Source organism: Gouania willdenowi, chromosome 7 (genome assembly GCF_900634775.1).
Source record: "Gouania willdenowi chromosome 7, fGouWil2.1, whole genome shotgun sequence".
NCBI classification, from domain to species: Eukaryota; Metazoa; Chordata; class Actinopteri; order Blenniiformes; family Gobiesocidae; genus Gouania; species Gouania willdenowi.
In genome coordinates this window covers 9,706,555-9,727,680 of record NC_041050.1, presented here as the reverse complement: position 1 = coordinate 9,727,680, position 21,126 = coordinate 9,706,555, and the positions used below count along the sequence as shown (strand labels likewise).

General features: G+C 36.4%; 1 protein-coding gene across 1 annotated transcript in view; it reads right to left on the bottom strand.

Moving 5' to 3' along the window:
- LOC114466962 (metabotropic glutamate receptor 4-like) overlaps positions 1–21,126 on the bottom strand; it is a 181,784-nt gene that overhangs the window by 46,753 nt on the left and 113,905 nt on the right. Inside the window, exon 3 of the mRNA XM_028452840.1 lies at positions 4,542–4,677. Coding sequence (XP_028308641.1) covers positions 4,542–4,677 — 136 coding nt within the window. The remainder of the gene's footprint in view (positions 1–4,541; positions 4,678–21,126) is intronic.

The window sequence follows — 21,126 nt, the reverse complement described above, 5'->3', positions numbered from 1 at the left end:
AGTTGCACAGTTGTCTCAAATAAAGCTGCAGTCCAGTTTAAATGCACCCTATGGTGACAGTGTAGCATCGACGCAGGTGGGAGCATCTTCAAAGCACTGTGTAGTCGGATTCTTGTCGGAGTTGCACAGCAGCACTTAAGTAGAACAAAAAAGGCCACAGCAGACTTTTCATCTTAGCAGTTGTGCTTCAGCCACAGCGACACCTCTGCCACATTTGTCCAGGCTTGTTGCCACTGGACTCATGTGGGGAGCTATAAAAAGTGCATATGAGCTCTGCTGAAGCAGCAGTCACATTACAAGATAGTGAATACATAATCATCAAATGTGAGTACTGCCACATGCTATGAGAGGATAAAATTAGACTCTTCCAAATATACTGGGACAAAAACAAACATGGCTCAATAAGACTCTAAAACCGGTATGGTTTTAAGGTACCATTAGAAAGATTTCCTTGATTTTGTCACCAATTTCTATTTTAATTAAGGGAAATATTATGTTATAATTTGAGGAAAATTGAAGGATTTTGTCATACATTTTTTCAACAGTTTAACATTAAAAATGACTGCAATCATCTGATATAAGCTCCAAGAATGTTAAGTTTTATTACAATGATTCATGTTTTTTCTGTAATTTTCACTTTCGCCTGCGGGCCGAAATGGATGCTCCAAAGGGCCAGATTTGGCCACCGAGCCATGAGTTTGACACATTAATTTAGCAAAATAAAGAGGTATTTAAAGCGATTGATCTGATATCATTTTATCTTTTTTTTAAAAAATAATTTTAATGGATTATTGGTAATTTGGCCAAAGTATGGGCTTCCTTAATCCGTTGAAATCCAATTTGGTGGTCTTTACAAAAATTGGAATTATGTCATTGTAGCATGACCAGACAATAAAACAAAGGCAGGGTCTTAAATGGTGTCTACACTTTCGGTAACTAAATTATACACCAACCATAGTGGTAGTGGGTTTTTATTTACTGTAGTCATTTGGTCACTTGGCAACTAAACCATTAAACAAATTGAGTTCTGTGTCCAAAATATGTCCTTATTATTGTTTTTTTTTGTTTCATTCATAGGATCAATTTCAAAAATCTAAAAATCTTTTTCTCTCATTATTGGCCAAAGATCTTTATGAAATTTGGGTGGTTCCTCAATTATACCACTAAGTTTCATCTGGATCGGGTCCAGATTTCTTGCAAAAGTGGGCACGCCCATACATGTGGACCTACTGTATCATTATTAATGGGGATGGACATTTTTTATAAATAAAACAAAGGCATTGTCAGGCTCTAAATGCTATCTACACTTTTGGTAATTAAATTAGTAGATACATCAACCACAACCACAGAACACAATTCTGTTCTGTATTATTGTTTTTTATTCACAGCAAATTTTTTTTGGATTGCTACCAATTTAAAATAATATTTTAACCAGCAATTTTTTTTTTAAATTGTTTGTTAGAAGGATTTTGTCAAAGTGCCTAAGGTATTGTGACAGAGTTTTAACCAAAGATAGACCTTACGCCATTAAAGATTCCATTACATTGTAAAGTGGATTCACATCAATATACTGAATCTGGATCAGTTGAAAAAAAACTATCTTTCATCATTGGTCGAATTGCTTTCTTTTTGGCCGAAGTTATGTTGGGTTATTTCCTCAATTATACCACTGAGTTTCATCCAGATTGGGTCCAGTTTTCCTGAAAAAATGGGGGAGCCCATACATTTATACCTACTGTATCATTATTAATGGGGATATACATTTCTTTCCAACCTTTGGTGTCAATAATCACGATCACTGATCCAGATAACTGCCAATATCTGGCAAAGATATTCGGCACATGGCAAAAGTTTGCACTCTTTGAGAGCTCTTGTTTGTAATTGATTCTAATTTATTCTTTAAAATCCCAAAAAAAAAAAGGATAGGTCATATGTTAGAATGTAACTCAGCATAAAGACATAGTACCACGGGAAGAAGATAGACTTATGTTTTATTTAAAGGTTCCCACAAGAAAAATGGTGTTCTTTCCAAAATTCTTTCCAACAGCATTTTAAAATAATTTAATCACACTGTGGAAAATCAAACAAATTGCCCATTTCCTATGTCTACGTAGGCAGTTTCTATTTCCTATGAGGCAGCTGCAGGCTTACACAGAATAAGTAGGAAGGATGGAGCCAACATGCAGCTCTAAAATCCCCCTGGTTTTCTGTAATTAACATATATCCACACTATTACCCGTTATCAGAACCGGATTAAGTCAATGAGCACTGGGACTTCTGCCCTGGTCACCGTAGAGAGACCGCTCAAAATCACTTCTACTTGTAATACACTAACCAACTGACCAGCTGCTGTGTGGTAACTCAGTCTGTAGTCAATTCATTTATTTTTAATTTACACTATCATGAATAAATGTCATGAATTTAAATCAATACTTTAGTAGACCCATAAGGGCAAAGTTTTACTTAAGTGTAATGAGGCCTGATTATAATGGATGGATAGTAGGTAGTGAAGCCAAGTCTAGTTACAACACAGAACAAAAGCCTGTAATACTGTTTATTGCTTCTCATCAGATTATGCAAACATCTCTCTGGGATAGTCTAAATGAAATGTAGCCTGTGGTATAAAAGCTGGAAATGTATAATTCAAGTACAATAGTTAGTATTTTTTTGAATACCATCTTGTTGTTTTGCCACTATATTCTCAGAAAGTTGTAAAATAACATCTGCTGATTACATTTACGTCTCAAAGGGCCCTGTAAATCATCAGTAATGTAAAAGTGGGTTGAAAGCGTAATATATCTAAAGGAGAATGTTTAGGATTAACATTTTAACACCAAAGAGTCACTGGGATGCGTAAAGCGTTTTTCTGCTCTCAATCAAACCGTTAAGAGCTCAGACATGCATCTCTAGTATAGTGAAGATGTCACATCTTGATCTTACGATCGATTTCTTTGTTTTTAAAGCACCTGCAAAATGAAGTTGTCTGCCTGGTGATATGTGTGCTCTTAACTTTTCTCTGCAATGGTTTCCATCCAATACACTGCACAGGGTTCTCACCGGGAGTTTTTCACAGCGTTGGGGGGTCGTGTGGCACGCAAACGAGCGCTACCTTTGCAGAAAATTTTTAAATGTATAACTCCCTGAGGGCCAAATTTAGTTAAGGTTAAGGGTTAGGCTTAGAGTTCATTGAAGTTAGGTTTAAGGTTAAGGTTATGGTTAGGGTTAGGTAAATTAAGTAAAGTAAAATTTGTTTGTTCTTTTTTTTTTTTGTACATCTTTGTTACTGCCCTACTTTAAACCCAAAAGTTGTTTATTGAATTGGTAAAGGTGATGATGAATGGAGTTAGATAGTTAGCTTGGTTGGTACAGGTCTTCTGCTAATAAATACTCAGACACTGTATAGACAAGAAATAATATTTTATCTAAAAGACGGATTCCAAGACGCGCTTTTTAAATTTAAATTAGACATTGTTGGACCCGCAGTAATACACACACTTTTATATTTTTTCTATTGTTTCATTTAGTTGATTGTTTTTTTTTAGATTATGGGGCACACTGTTTATATTGGATAAACATGGCCCGAACTCGTCCGACCCGAATGAAGCCAATTTCTCTTTTTAAGCTTGAACACGTTTCAATCGGTCACTATTCACATCCGTGCGTGCGCATGTAGAATGATTTGTTGAGTTATAAACCTGACGTGCCGCTTCACGTGCCGATAAACGCTCCGTACAGTTGAAGCACTGTTTATATTGGACAGTGATTAAGCAGAGGATGCACACAGGCAGCACCAGGGGCAGCTAAGTGGTTGCAGGGGTCCTCGGGTAAAGACGGGAGCATCCAAGAAAATCGCCTGCATTAAATAAACGGTGCGACTGATGTATGTGTTTCTCGATTATGCAGATTAAAAAGAGAGTTGAAACAACCCATGCACACCTGGAAGTCACTTTTGTGTCCAAGTGTGCAACAATTATTACGTCGGTACTGATTAAAAGAGGAAAAAATTTGCCGTACGCTGCTGAAAACGCACCATTGGGGGCGACATCACTCCGTAGGGGATTAAAATTACAATATTGGGGGACCCTACGCTCAACAGCGCTGGCGAGAACCCTGCTGCAGTTGTAGCATACATGATAAATGTTTAATTTTAAAAGCATACATTCATGTGTTTCTAAATACAGAGCTAATCATGATGGTATAGGTATTTGTATTCAGTATTAGCTCATGGGCCATGTCTGAGTGCACATACAATTACAAACATTTTTGACTCATATTACTAACAGAAGATGGGGTAACGCAGGTTTTTCTTTGTGTTTTTTTTTTTTAACCAATGTACACAGAGGACCTATGTGACATTTCAGTGCCAGCAGCAAACAAAGCTCCAGGAAAAAGACATGTCACGCTACATGCTGAACAGAAATATGTTGGGAGAATTTAGGAATGTATAAAACGTCTCAGTAAAATCCTGAAAAAGCGAAAATGTGTCATTGGATGACATAAATCAGAACATTTATAGTGGATTAGGATTTCTCTGCTCTCACCTGATGTCATCTTCATTGGCGAAGATGATGACGACTCGAGCGTTGGGATTTTCGCTCAGCCTGCGAATTATCTTGTCAAACTCTCCAACTTTTGGTTCACGTGGTATTTTCACTGATTGGGAGATGCATAGACCACCTAGAAGAAAAAACAGCAGAGAAAAGTATGCAAAGTAAGAAAACCTTAGTGGAACTATGAATGATCTCTACTTTCAGAGATTCTCTTTAAAGCTTTGCTTTGTACTTTAAACTTTAGTTTGATTGAATTCTCTAAATGTGTAAAAGTTCAGTATTTCAATGCATTATGGAAACAAGGTATCAAAAATGATTTTCTTTTGAACACAAAAGAAAAACTGGAGACACAGAGAGACATCAATTCTATCTAATCTCCTTATAGAGAAACCAAGGGAATTATGTAGCATTTACACACACACACACACACATATATATATTGTAAGTTACCCATTTTGCTAATCTAAAAACATATTTATTGATTAAACTTTGTCACATTAAAATATTTTTATCTCCATCAAGAAACTGATATTTAAAAATTAGACCTGACCGTGCCTGAGCCCGACAGAATACAGCCCGAACCCGAATGAAGCCAATTTCTCTTTTTTTTATTTTTTATTTTATTACCTTTTTCCAACAGTTTTATACAAATTACTTGCATGTATACATTTTTTATATGTATGAATGTAAACAGAAAAAACTAAAAACTAAAACAATGCTAAAATCCTGCTCACACTTGAAGTATAAGGTAAAAATAAATAAGTCAAATGAAGTATTAGGAGGTCCGTCCAAATTCACTTATCATTATAATAAATAATAAACGGTTGCCAAATTAAGTAAAACATTTGTGGATATTAAATTTTTTTCCAATTGTAAATATTGCATTACATCTCTAAGGAGGTTTTGATGAGTAGGAGAGAGATTATTTTTCCAGTTTAGTAAAGTAAACATCTGGCTAGCAACATCACAAAACACAATACATTAAATTGTAAACTGTTCAAATGTATATCTGTAGGTACAACACCAAATAGTGACATTCCTGGGCTGGCTGGGAGTATAACTTTAAAAATCACTGACAAAGTCTTAATTATTTTAGACCAATAGAGGGTGATGTGGGGACAGTTCTAAAACGTGTGTTACAATAAAGCAGGGGCATAGCTACAGCGTTCACAGGAGGCATCCACTCCCGGAAACACCCTGGACAGTCTTTGTTTGGAAAGGTGCAATCGATGTAGGATTTTAAACTGCAGCAGACCGTGTCTGATATAAACTCAGGAGTGGACTTGTGTTTGGTCGTCTGTGATGTTTATTCCTAAGTCTTCACTCCAAGCATCCTTTATATGGTCAAGTGTATCCTTTATATGGTCAAGTGTATAGTACAATCTATCTGCGAAAGGTTATTTTATATCTAGAAATTACATACATTGTTCATATGACGTACAGTACTTCAGGTTGATTGGGATAAGAGGGAAATGTTGCCTTGGTAAAATAGTGTATTTGCAAGTATTTAAAAAAGTATTTGTTATTAATATTAAATTTGTTTTCATTCTTTAAATGTTGGAAATAATTTGTCAATGAAAAGGTGTGTGAGACAACTGGATTCTGACTCTTAAATTTAGAAAGATCAGAGGTATAATACATCAATGATCTCATTGTATTAGGGTGTGTTATGGTCATTTTTATATTCATCATCATATCCTCAAATGTATGTTCATGTGTACAATTTGTGATGTTTTAATACATGACGACTCCATTACTCTTTACACTTTTGAACAGCTGAATCATGATTAAACAGTACAGATCGTATTATTCTCAGTGCAGCACAGTCTCTGCCAAGCCAGAATCTCTGCTCACATGCAGACATACACTGACGCACACACTTATCAAGACAGATAAAGACTGGAGCAGAACCTTCTCATAACATCTTCATCATCCTCCAACAATTCCACTATGGGCATCTGACTCCCTCCCTTTTGTCTCTCACTGTTGGGACCTTTTCTTATCTGTATAAAAAGCTTAAGCTGAAACTGTTAGAGGGCGCGGCACTTCCTTCGGACGTCCGCCTGGACGGACGCTAATTTTGTTCCATCTTGTACCTTTTTTCTTAGTTTAGAATAAACTATTTTTTATATAAAATCATCAATGCTTCTCCTAGACTCCATCATTCAACCAGAGCAATGAATCATGTCTTCAAATGAGGTCAACCGTAAATTCAGCCGTAACAGGTGAAAGCTTGATTTTCCATCTGTTCCCAATCAGGTTTAAGAGATCCATTCCAAAATGACATACACTAAATATTGCAGGATCAATAATAAAGCCAAAAGCTAACCAGTCCTTTTCCTCCCATGTGTTTAGGTCTTTGTAAAAAGGAGTTTTTAATTCTTGGTGTCTATTTATTCCAAATAAAAGACGTAATTAAAAAGTCTATTTTGGTTAAAAAAAATTCTTATTCATCAAAATTGGAACACACTGAAATAAAAAAAAATCATTTGCCAGAATATTGATTCTGATGATATTAATTTGGCCACCTCTCGATCTGTTGCTCTGTTTGTTTATATAGGGTCACACAGTTTTTGCTGAAGAGGCCAGAAAATTCCCGCGTGATATTTATTCCGAGATATTTAAAACAGTTCGAAACAGCGAAAGGAAAAAGGGGTGAGCGTATGTACTTGATTTCTTTGCCCTAGAACTGATGGGAAACGGTATCCTTTTTGACAGATTAATTTTATATCTTGATACTTTCCCAAAGTCAGATAGCATGGTCATAATTTTTGGTAGAGACAAAAATGGATCTGAAATGTATAAAAGCAGATCGTCCACATACAAGGACACTTTATGCTCTGTATCCTCTCTTACAATCCCCTTATAATCCCCCACAGAGCGCAGCAAAATAGCAAGAGGTTCTATTACCAGCACGAACAACAAGGGAGACAAAGGGCAGCCTTGTCGCGTTGAACAGGGCCGAGAAGAGAAAATCCCACTTGACCCTGTCGAAGGCCTTCTCAGCATCTAGTGAGAGCAATATTTCAAATACCTCTTTAATTGGATTTTTAGTCTAGATAATGTTGAACATTCGTCTGATGTTAAAAACAAGTGTCCGTCTTTAACAAATCCAGTTTGGTCTGGTGACACAACAGTTGGAAGGACCTTTTCCAAACGCATGGCTAAGAGCTTTGCCAAAATTTTGTTATCTACATTCATGAGGCTTATGGGTCTATATGAACCTGATTCTAGTGGATCCTTGCCAGATTTATGGATTAAAGAAATGCATGCATCATATTGCGTTGGAGGTAGAGAACCTGTAGTCAATGCTTCATCATAAACACTTAAAGGAAGTGGTGAAATTTGATCTATAAAAGCCGTGTAAAATTCAACACTGTAACTATCTGGGCTTGGGCATTTAGAGTTTTGCATAAGTTGTATAGCTTGTTTTATTTCTATGTTTGATATATGTTCTAATAACTTTTTGTTTTCTAAGTTTATAGTTGGTGTCTGAATGTTATCAAAAATAAATGTTCTATTAAGTTTGGATCATTTTTGGATTCTGAAGAATACAATTCTTGAATGTGTCATTTATTATTTTGGATTTGTTGTTGTCTGACCAGTATCTGTTCGTATCTCTGTTAATAACCTTGACGCAACTTATTCTTTAATATGCTGGGCTGATAGTTTACCTGTTTTCTTCCCCATATTCATAATTTTTGTCTTAATTGTGTCATGAATTTAGTAGTTTCTGCTGTGTATAGTTAATTGAGTTCAGTCTGCAATGACTGCTTTCTTTTACATAGGTCATGTGTGGGGGAGTTAACATAACCTCTGTCAATTTATTTAAGTTCTTGAGTCATTTTCAACTGGTTTTCCCTCCGCTGCTTATTTTTTTGAAGCTACTCAGGCAAATAATCTGGCCCCTAATGTATGCTTTAAATGTTTCCCTCAAGGAGGATCTTTTGATCTCTGGATCATCATTTGTATGAAGAAATATATCAATTTGTTTTTGTAGCTCGTCTATTACTTTATCGTCTGATAAAAGTACATTATTAAACCTCCATTTTTTTTGGTTGTCGGGCCATGTCGGGAAACTACTCTCGATGTGTAATGACACTGGACTATGGTCAGATAACACAATTGCTTCGTAATCACAATGTTTGATGTTTGTTAAATATGCAGAATCTATTCTAGAAAACGAATGATGAAATGGAGAGAAGTAAGAATACTTCCTTGTGTTGGGTAATGTGGTACAGAACGAAGTAATAAAAGCCTCGTCCTCAACATTGGGGGCATATACACTAGCTAGAGTAACTGGTTTATTGTACAATTTTCCTGCAACGATAACATATTGTTCTAGAGGATCAGATGTTACTTTTGATGCTAAAAAGGGAATTGTCCTTTTAATAATTATAGGTTTTCCATCATTAGAATTATACCTGTCCAATCCATTTAGTTCATAACATTTTATGATTCTGATCTCTCAATAGTGTTAGCAACCCAATATCCATCTCTAATTTTTTAAAGTGGGTCAATACATTTCCTCGTTTAACAGGTCTGTAAGTCCTTTACAATTTCAGGAAATATATTTTATAAGTTTTTGTGCCATTTTGTGTACATTTAGTTTCTAGCCATAATTATTTTGTTGGAAAACTGAAAAATTATCCAGCTTTGTTTTTTTGGACCGCCTCCAATAAAAGTAAAAGTCATATTGAATAGTAGTGCAGGTAAAAACACAGAACAAACCAAAGTGCAAACCAAAGTCCCTAAAAACAACAAACCCTGCCCCCTTCCTGAACTCCCCTGAACTAACTGCTCTGTCAGAACTTGTACAGAGAAAATGTGTATTCCCAAAAGAAAGTTATCTATACACTGAGGGGAGGATTCGCTAAGATTTCAAATAAAAAGTGGTAAACCAGTTGCTTCCCTAAATCCTTTAGTGATGCAGTTTCCTCACCTGCTGCATGGAAAATGAGAAAACTAAGGCTAAAATTATGAAAAAAAGATGATGCCAATTAGTAGTACAGATGCTTTCATGGCTATAAATGTGTAAAGCCAAATTCCTGCTCCTGATATATACTGTAGTCGGGCGTAGACGCAGATGGTTGGGAGAAGCTTCAGCGTCGACTTGACTTAAATCACATTTGAGAGTGAACTTTTCATTGTTCTTTCTCAACCTCTGCTTAGAAGAAGCTTTAGTGCTCAGATTTATTGAAATACATGCACAGACACGTTTACCAGTATCCAGACAAGCCTGTGCTGACCGCAGTGTTTGCCCACGTTATCACGACATCCTGTTATGGCCGGGTTGCTTTGGTGAAAAAAAAAAACCTATTTGGGCCATTTTTGGCTGAAAATTTTTGTTGCATCACTAAAAAGTGCTCAACAGATTTTGATAAATGTGTAGCCAAAGATAGACAGTACCTGTACACTATGGCTGACTCCATTAAATAGGATCCGGAACACTATACAGATTCTGGATCAGTTTGAAGACAAGTTCGAAAGTACCGTAAAAGTTTGGGAAAATTATTTTGGCCTCTTAATAGGCCCTAAAAAATATGCACATACAAATATATTTCCCTTCAGTGGCCCAGGAAAAACTGTCCCAATGACTCAGCAATAATATCTGCTGGTCCATTTTATGGTAACTGCACTCACGCCAAAAAACAAAGCCTGGCCTGAGCTGAGAAATGAGCAGCGGTATAAACTCAGAATGTAAGTAAAATGTAAAAAGTCATTTGTAAAATGTAATTATATATAGAAGCTTCCCTCCAATTGGAGTTTAAATACGACCGTGGGAGTTTGTGTGAGTATGTTGTGTGGTGGAATTATAATGGCCAGCCAATGTATTCTGGGAGTTCTGCTTTGCACAATGCAATGCAGTATAAAGCATAGACAAGATGGACAGATTTTTTTTTTTAAAAAAAAAAGCAGCCATTTTAATGTGGCTGATCAGTTTAGCCAACTGTGACTTCACTTTATTGTTGGTACTGTTTACAATTTTGTTTGTTTATGATATTTTCCAGTGCAGCGGTTGCAAGTATAAAAGCTCTTAATTAAAATGACAAAAGTATCATGCAAGCGTTTATTAAACTTCTAGTTTGTTCAGAAATACGCAACTGTTTGCGTTACAAAACACAATAATATTTGACCTTTATTGAAATAGACAAATTGAACTAATAAAATTGGAGATGCATGTGTTGTTTAGAAAAAAAAAAGTCAGCAATCACATTAATGTTATCTTTCAAGAATCTGCGTGCTTCTATTGTCGAGGCCTTGATTAAAGCTGAAGTTTATCCGTCTGCCTCTCACACTCATTACACTGGGACCACATGGGAAATTTAACTGCAGCACAGGAGAAATCCTGCTCTGTGAGACTCCATCAATCATTAGGCTCTGTGTCTTTGCCTCTCTGGTACTTCAGTCCCACATTCCCCCAACATCTGCTATATGGAGGGAGAGTACTCATCGCTTTAGTTTTTTTCTCCTCATGTCACAGCAGGCTGCAGCATTGCTTAACTTCCATGGAGAATAGCAGGAGGACTAGGGGATGTGAATTCGACCGCTGGGATTTGAAGCAGACTGCGCAGGGGTCTCCGATGAGTCACTGTTACAGCTCTGTTAGTTGGAGGGGAGACAAAGTAATTTGTTTTGTTGCAGACACCAACCATTCATCTATGCATCTTTTTCGCCATGCGATCCCTTGTTCAGAACTATGTTATACAATGTGCAGAGCATTGACAGAGACCCTGTTCATACCTGAAACAGAGATGAGTTCAAGGTGTGACACATTTGTTCTTTCCTGCTTGTTTATATATTTATAGAGCATTCAGGAGCATGATTAGCTTATTAAGCACTTAAAAATACTTCATCCTGAAATTTTAGATCTTGAAAGTGCACTAAATATGGCACCCCACTAATTGGGAGTGTGACAATATCATTAGGTATATTCCCCTTAGTTTTATCTTTAGAATTGTTAAAGCACTAGCCCAAGTTTCAGTTCATTAAAGTTTTCACCTATTTTTAGTTTTTTTTTTTTTTGTTTTTGATGGTACTTTATGGCTTAGAAATATTGGTAACAGTTTACTTGAAGTTTTATGTAAAGGACTGACATTATGCTGTCATTATCATGAATTAGGTGTGATGAAGGCTTTCATTAAGTGTCCTTTCCTAAATTATGAACTCTTTGGAGCTATGTTGGCATTTTTTTGGCTTTTTGAAGAGATCTAGTGGGGTTAGTCAGGGGTGGGGTTAGAGTTTAGAGTAATGAACAACACTTATTGACAGCCTTCATGACACCTTATTCTTGCTAATGACAGGTTTCATGTCAAAATGATGATAGCGTAATGTCAGCCTTATGTTTAAAACTTGTGTTACCAAAATATCAGTGGCTTCTCCCAATATCTATTGTCCCTCATAGACATTTTAGGATCCAAAGATGTTTTTTTTTTTTGGTTTACATGCCCAGGGTTGTGAGTTCAATTCCTGGTCAAACCTAGTTTCTGATCAAAGATTATTTATTTTTTTCATTTAATTATGTGGTAAGAATGCATAGAATGTGTGTGTGTGTGTGTGTGTGTATATTTCAGTGTGGAAAATAAGTATTTGATAAATTGCCAATTTTGCACTCTTCTTACTTCCAAAAACTGGAGAGGTCTGTAATTTTCATTGTAGGTACAATTGAACTGTGAGAAATAAAATCTAAAAAAGAGACCAAAATAGAGCTTTTTGGTTTGAACTTCACTTGCCGTGTTTGGAGGAAGAAAAATGATGAGTACAACCTCAAGAACAATAACAACCGTGAAGCATGGGGATGGAAACACAATACTTTAGGGGAGCATTTCTGCAAAGACACAGGACAACTGCACCGTATTGAGGGGGGAATGGATGAGGCCATGTATTGTGAGAATTTGGCCAACAACCTCTTTCCATCAGTAAGAGCATTGAAAATGAAACAAGGCTGGATCTTCCAGCATGGCAATGACCCAAAACACACAGCCAGGGCAACTAAGGAGTGGCTCCGTAAGAAGCATTTCAAGTTCCTGGAGTGGCCTTGCCAATCTCCAGACCTCAACCCAATAGAACATCTTTGGAAGGAGCTGCTGGAGTGTGTGCAAACCTGGTCAAGAACTGCAGAAAACGTCTGTATGATTTTCATATATATATATATATATATATATATATATATATATATATATACATTTTGCTACGTCATCCACAAAAGTGCTTCTAGGCAGATTGAAGGGCAATTGGGGAATTATAATCCGTGCTTCTTGTTTTAGGCTGACCCCGGAAGCTTGTCTCTGTTGACTACGTCTGGTATACTAGGTAGGTATACTTCTAAAACAAGTCGTCCAGAGGTTTCAATTCAAACCCCCCATCTTTGCAATGCACAGGAGCAGCAGGTGTACTTTGGTTTCCCTCTGGGTTTCTGAGCTACTCAGGGTCAGGTTTGCCTCTGTGTAAAGGACCTTCATTCCAGGCACATTTATAACAGATCGTGTGCTTTTAGGCGTGAAAAAAACTGTTAATCAAACACTGAACTAAAAGCTTTACTTTGCGAGTCTTTTTTTACATATTTATCATACTAATTTTTGAATACTCACATGCAAGTTTATTTGAAGACTTATTTACAAATCATTAAACCATTGAACATGATGTGGTAATTAGAGAAATCGAAGACCTGCTGTATTTACTTTGCACACAATTTTAATAAGATAACTGACAATTAGCAACAGTGGAATGAAACAACTCACAATTTAATTTATTTTCTATGTCCCTAAATACATGCAGTATGTGGTGATTCATTAACAACTATAAAAAAAAAGTTACTTGAAGGTGATAAATATTCATTGGTTTAAATCTGCAGGCAGAGGAATTGAATTGGTGTTTCTTATTGATCTGCACTTTCTTCAGACCGTGGTAGAATATAATCGTAAACCTTAACATTTGCGTAACTTAGTGCTGCATTAAACATAAATCCTAACCTTTAAACAGGTACAAATTACCTCTAAATAGGCCTGTTGCTGAAGGCTAATGGCCATCTTTTACAGTATCTGTCTGATGGTCCAGTTTTATCAGAGCATAGCTATTTGTTATTGCTTGACACTACTGGGGGTGACAGTGCTGCAATAAACATTTCATTTTTAGGCATTGTAGCTGATTGCAGCAAAGCACAAACTGCTTCCAGGTGGGCAGTTTGCTAACGTGCCAGGTTTATTAAGATCACTGTTTAATCCCTTTGATGACAATACTTGTACCGGCAGTTTTGTTATGGAGGAAACTCTAATAAAGACTATGAGTAACCATAGAATTACAGAATGTAGAAAACTACTGTTTAGTTACAATGCTTTTACAGCATTTTGTTTATTTTTGTAGAATAGTTTTTAAATCCTTTCCATTTTAAACAGCAGGGTTGTTTAATCATATTAAGGGAAAAAAAACTACCATATGGTGCCTTGCTGTTAAACAGGAAACCATTGTGAGGATCAGCAGTGCTAGTGGGACCTACCTTGTTTTACAACATTTACAACGTCCTCAACTAAGATCAAAGGGATGAAAACATTTTAAACAGAATTTTATTCCTATGTTGTTGTAAAGGAAAAACAGAACCGAGCACACGCCTGAGCATCAATGGGGAGGAAGTGGAGTGGGTCACCAGCTTTAAGTTTTTTGGCCTGCACATCTCAGAGGACCTGGACTGGACTGTTAACACCACCTATATCATGTGTCAAACTCAAGGGTGGGGGCCAAATCCGGCCCTTTAAAACATCCAAATCGGCCTGCAGGCAAAAGTAAAAAAGACTGAGAAAACATAAATCTTTGTGTTAGTTGAGTTGCTAAGGCGTGTAAAATATCTGGTAAATTACCACGAGAACTTAAAGGGATCCTCCAGTTTTCTTACAAATGTGGCCTACAACCTTCGAAATGTCCTTATTAGAATATTTAGGCTGGATAAAACACATTAGCTTGCACCATATTCGTTTTATTAACCTTTGAAATAGATTTGTAAAAACAATGGAGGATCCCTTTTAGCTCAAATTATTCATTGAAATTAAGCAGAAATTTGGAGTAATTTTAAATCACTGTACCATATCCAAAAATTTTCAGGGGTTTGCAGTTTTCTCTTACGCAATGGAAGTAATTTTTACTCTAAAATTGTTGAAAGAAACCTAATTTTTCCAAAATACAGCTCAATCCTCAAACACTTTGACAAGAGTTCCCCAAATTAAATAAATATAGTCAGTACCTTTCACTTATTGCTTGGTTATTGTCAGTGCCTTATATACTCTACTTTTATATCATTTATACATGGAAATGCAAAGTAGCACTAATGTGGAAACTGTTTGATTCCCAACCTCTGCGGCCCACTTAAGATAAAACTTATCTGTGTTTGAAAATCCAGTAAGGCTTGAAAAATAACAAGAATGTGAATAACAACCAAATTTCGAAGGCACAGCAAGAAATTTTAACAATCTTCAAATTTATTTTCTGAGAGGCCATAAAACCCTAAAAACATTTCAAGGGGTTATTTATTCAATCTCAGTACTCGTGATTAATTGTAATTGATATTTAGTACTTGAGAATGCAATTGAAATTGACATTCAGGGGGAAAATTATAATTGTAGTTTTAATTGTAATTTGAAAAAATACTGGTCACTGTAATCATAATTGGGTTGTAATTTAACATGTGTAACTGAAGACGTAATTGTAATTACGAAATGTAATTGACGCCAACCCTGCTCCTGACCGACATCATCATAAAGCCCACTTCTGAGAACACTAAAGAGGAACCAACTGCCTCCACCTCTGTTGAAAAGCTTCTACCACAACAGAGAGTGTCCACACACATGGACGAGCGCTGTGGTACACCAGCTGCTCTGCATCAGAAAAGACACAACTGCAGCGGGTTATCAAGACGACTCAATGGATCATCGACTCCCCACTTCCACCCCTAGAGGAGATCTACTCCAGACGTCTCCCCCGTCGGGCCACAAGGATCCGGAAAGGCGCCGCCCACCCAGGACACTCTATTCATCAGTCTTCCTTCTGGCAGACTCAGTCATGAGAGCCCCATCAACAGACTGAGAAACAGCTTTTACCCCTGAAGCCCCCACTGCTGCACCTTCTTTTTATTGCTATTTTTTATCTTATTTATACTATTGCACCTTATTCTTACGACTTACTATTTATCTATATTTATGGCGGGGATATTGTAGCTGCTACAAGAGATGTTGCCAAATAAAATTTCATTGTACTCCTTGCAATGACAATGAAGCTTCTATACTATATTAATATTTTTGATTTGAGCTTTTACTGAATACATGTTTCAGCTTAGTTTCAAAACTTGTTTTCATACAAATCAAGTTGTTTTTGGCGCTCTTTTGAAATTTGCATCCCTGTTGTCTAATTGGTATCGTATCCATCCCATAAGGAGCTACTCCGTCAAAGCGCCACAAAGCCACCGTGTTCTCGTGTTGTAACATACTCACCTTAATGTGCGGAACAAGAAGGCTCAATGTGTTACCCTCCAAGGACTCAATTGCATCAGATTACAATTATTTTAGACCGCTTGCTGAGCTACATGGAACAATCAGATCACCAGATTGTATCCATTAGTGAAACAGCGCAGCAGGGATAAGTCCAAGCTGGTACAGCACAGCTCAGCTCTGGCCTTAAACATGTTTGTGTGTGTGTGTGCATGCGTTATATCAGTGAAAAACATTTTGTGTGATAGAAAAAAAAAAACTTGTAGAGTCTCATTTGAAGCACATGGATAGCTTTTATATTAGAGGAGCAAAGACTAATGTTCTCAATTTCAACCTGTGCATCAATGCAATTTGTTATTTTAATGGCTAACATCTGTCTCATTTTTCACATCTTTAACAACTTTGGTGTGTGCATGCTTTATGTACTGCAGTGCATACACTTTCTATATGTGGTTCATAGGTAAATACCAAGAGGTTCAATAAATACTGAAAAGCTGGTCCTGGTCCAGTTCTGCACTCATTTGACCTTCACAGCTCATTTGCTCTTTGACTTTTCTCCATCCATTCATTGAGTTTTCACTTCTTCCCACATTTTGTTTTTGATGAATGGAGATTAAAGCCCTATTCGCACAAGATTAGTTTTACCTAGTGACCACATGCGATTTGTAATAACTGCGGAGAATGTCTGTGATGTAAATCCCGTGCGAATCGGCCATGTCAGTAATTTGTAAAGTAAAAATTCCCCCGCAAAATACCTACTATATTTTGCTGAACTCTAAAGTCCCGTAATAATACAAATCCAATGTGAATTGGCCTCTCTGTGATTAGGACAGAAATGGGCGGGATCTGATGCGTGATTACGCATTGTTTTGTCTCCGGGACGCATGTTTATTTACTTTTAACGAATTTTAAGGTTGCACCTCACGTCCAGTGCCTTCTTTTCTTCTTAGCGCCTGCCATGTTGAAAACAATATGAGCGAATGTTACGCAATACGCAGAGCGTTGACGACAGAGCCGGGAGATGTCCGTAAATTTCAGCAAAATCTCAGGCTTCTGTTATCCCGTGTGAATGCGCCACATAAAAAGTAGACGTTGGAGGGTCATTTATTTATTACATGGGGTCCCCAGATAATACTTATCCTATGCGAATTGATGCATCAATTATTTACTTTGGTCCCTTCTTTGTTAACTTTGCATTAACACAGCAATTGTTATAGAACTGCAAGAGACACCAATCATTCCAAACTAATATATAGAGCACTCAATGACAATGAGTGGCAAACCTCCACCAAGCGCCAAATATCCTCTTTGCCAGTTATTGGCAGTTATCTGGATCAGTGATCCTGATCATAGTACAATAGTCATTCAGACTTTAAAGGCTTGGTAGAAATTTCTATCACCATTAATAACGATACAGTAGGCTCAAATGTATGGGCGCCTTCATTTTTCAAAGAATCACAATAAAATGCATAGTTTGGATACACGCTGGATGAGACTTTGTGAGATGATTGAGGAACCAACCTGAAATATGATATACATGTTTTAGACTTTGCCAATAACAAGAGATAGGGATTTTTAGTTTTTTCAAACTGATCCAGAATCAGCATATTGATCCGGATCTGATCTAAATGTTAATGGAACCTTGCGTGGTTTAAGGTATCTATCTGTGGTTTGAAATTTTGTCAAAATCTGTTAAGTAATGTTGATGTAATTCTACTAACAGACAAATAAACAAACAAACACAAGTGAAAATTTTACCTCCTAATTCATGCAATTCACTTAACTGCAACATATAAACATGTAAATGAGTTGAACCTCTGATATTACCTTCGTCAAAGTATTAAACAGAAACTTGCATTCATCCAAATAGATCAGGTAAATTAGTTTTGTTAGTACTTATGTTAAAATTAAAATGAAGTGTAGATTTTCATCTCAGTATAGACGACTCAACACCACAGGGGAAAGTATTTCAAATAGACATAGAATTGTATATTTTTGGATAGAAGACCATGCTACATCAACTTCCTTTTATATCTTCAACCCCGCCAGTCCAGGGTGTACCCCTTCCCAGCACCCTATGAGAGCTGGAGATTGGCACCGGCAGACCCCCGCGACCCTGATAAACGGGAATAAGCGGGTATGAAGATGGATGGATCTTCAACCCTGGAAAACCATTAAATGTAGGACATTCAAAACGTGTGAAGCAACAACAATCCTGGATTTCCCTGCATTCCGAAATGTGTGATATCTAATTTCACACCAGATTTCAGAAAACCATTCTGACGTAACAGAAAATGTCCAGTCCTTGTTTTCTTTTTTCTTCTGGTAAAAAAAATATATCATTTTTTGACGTGTGCAAAGTTCAGTTCATTGGTTCACTGAGACCACAGTTGTTGATTTTCTGTTTTCATAGTTCATGCTCAGTGTTTGACATACAGTCCTGGGGCTGCACTGAGAACAACATTGATTAATTTTGAGGGCCAGAGATGGAATTGGAATGGGGGGAAAAAAAATAGGATTGGGAATACTGTTGTTGAAATACATTGTGTAAGGGAAAGACAATTGCCAGACAGGTGATGTTGCAGTGGCTCAAGGGAAACTCTTTTTTTTTTTTTTAACCTTGTAAACCAGTATTATTACCATCCTTGGAGCAGTACTGACCACCTAGGAGGAAGAACTTCCATACCAGAATCTGATTAGGAGACCCACACGTGTAACTTCTCCTCCACTCGGGGGGAGAATGGCACATAAACACAGAAGCTGACACTGAGGTCATGGAAAAAATAGAGTGAGGCTGTGTTTGAAATGGCACACTACAAACTCAATGAGTACATACTGTCTACTATATACTATGATTAGGATGATGACCGTTCCCACTGAAGTATCTCCCAATTTTCCCAAGATGCATTTTGAACCTACAAATACAAAAACCTGAAGCACACTGAGGCTAAATATCTCTGTTGATTCTCTGCCTTTCAAAGCTCTGAAAGCATTTTCAGTGAGAAAGTGACCAAGCAGAATATCAACATGTGCTCATTTGATTCATATTTTGGAGATTTTCTGAGACTCATCATTGTGCTATACAAAACTTCTGGTTAACTTCAAAACAAGAGCCTTATTTACAAAAGCGTTAAAAAAAAAACTCACGGAAGACAAGAAGAGATGCTTTTGTTTGATTTTTCCCAGGACAATTTTACATTCAGCTCGCAATGCATCATGGGGCGGTTCAGTATGACTATTGTGCCCACTGTGCGTACTTAAAAAATGTCCCGATATAGTATACATTCGGGTATTTCTCACATACTCAATATTTTCATACTATCCAATGTGAACGAACAACATTTGATGTCAAATTTGCTGTCTATGATTATTGTTACCTAACTACTCTTCTTCATATATTTTATATTTAAGAAAAACAGTTAATGTATGTGGAATGAATGATTTATTACTATCAATCAATCAACATTTATGTATAAAGCCTTTTCCAACACTCAAGGTGACCACAATACTTTACAGTAAAATCAGACAAAATGAGAATTAAAAAAAAAAAAAACAATTACGTAAACAACAATCAAATTTGCAACAACAATCAAATTAAATCACCTGAAAGATAAAAATGGATAAAATGTCACCACATTACTGAGTATTAAAGCCCAGTCTGAATAAACATGTTTTAAGCCCGGCTTTAAAAATGCCAAAGTCAGTGATGGTGCTATGACATATCAAAGATCATATTCAAAAGATATTTTAAGCAATTACACATTTGAAGAAAAAAAAAATATGAATGATCAATATTTTATGATAATTACAAACCTGCATTTGTCTTGTGACTAATTAAATTAAGAGTGATTGTTGTTTTTTGGTTTTTTTAACGTCTACTTTCAGAAGATACAGATTTACTGCTGACAGTTTGTGTGTTGGATGTGGACATAGTGGGGCGTCGAGAGCTGGAGCTATTCAAATAAATGCTTTAGAAGATGAATAATGAAATAAATTATTGAATGATGATTAAAACTAAACTTTTATAATGTTTTAGCCACTACTGCTCTATTATTATTTTTCATAATTCTATTTGTTCTCCTGCAGTTTTGATCTACTATCAAACAAACTAGCTCACATGACATTTGTCAAAGAAAGATTAGATCTGAGGTTTTGATATTTAATGTGCTTTTCACTCTTCCATAAATGACTACATGACCATCATTACCCTGCATGTTATTTGTCACTGAAAGACGGATTTGTGAACAAATATTTTGGTATCAAAGGAGAGAAGATGAAACAAAAATAACAAGGAGCTATTTTACAGAGTGCCCAGCGGGAGATGCTCTGATGTCAATAAGAAATCTGTCTGCACCGTGTTTCTTCTTCTTTCTACATGTTCTGTCAAGGTAAAAAAAAAAATCTAAAAATTATTATTTTTCACAAAAACCTTTTCTCTCAGTATTATTTTGTGAAATACTGACACCCGTCATTTAAATCTATATCATTGCTGCTACTTCCTTCTACTTCCTCATGTATTTTTATTTTATGTCTGAACTTTAGTCCTCTCTTCTACATTAACCTCTGTTCATCATAAAGTGATGAAGAGCTGCAGCCCATCAAAGCCTAAAAGGCAGAAGACGCTAATGCAACCTTGTCAAGTTTTACAACTTTGGGACAGTTGAACTGAATTATATTCACACACCTTATCGTCACTAATCAACCTTGACGTACCATATGTGAAGACAAGGAGTGTCAGGAGATGACTCTGCAGAAAGGACACACTCCTTTGGCTCTGAATCAAATCCTTTGGTTCTTCTTACCACCCTAGCAACATATCATCTACTCTATAAATTGCAACTTTGTCACATATTGGTAAGTTTGTGGCCACCAGCACAAGGCTTAAAACTGCTACCCTGGATATTTTTTTATTAGATAAACTTTATCGTGTTTGCCTCATAGATCAATAAATCAAGCATCATTTACTCCAAGAAGAAAGGTAAAAGGTCAAAAGTTTTTCATCAGTTTTTTTATACCTCAACTTTTTGCATAGAGGTCGTTTTTGAAGCAATTATTAGTTCACTTCAATTTTAAAATTAATGTTTTATTTTAATTAGGTTTTA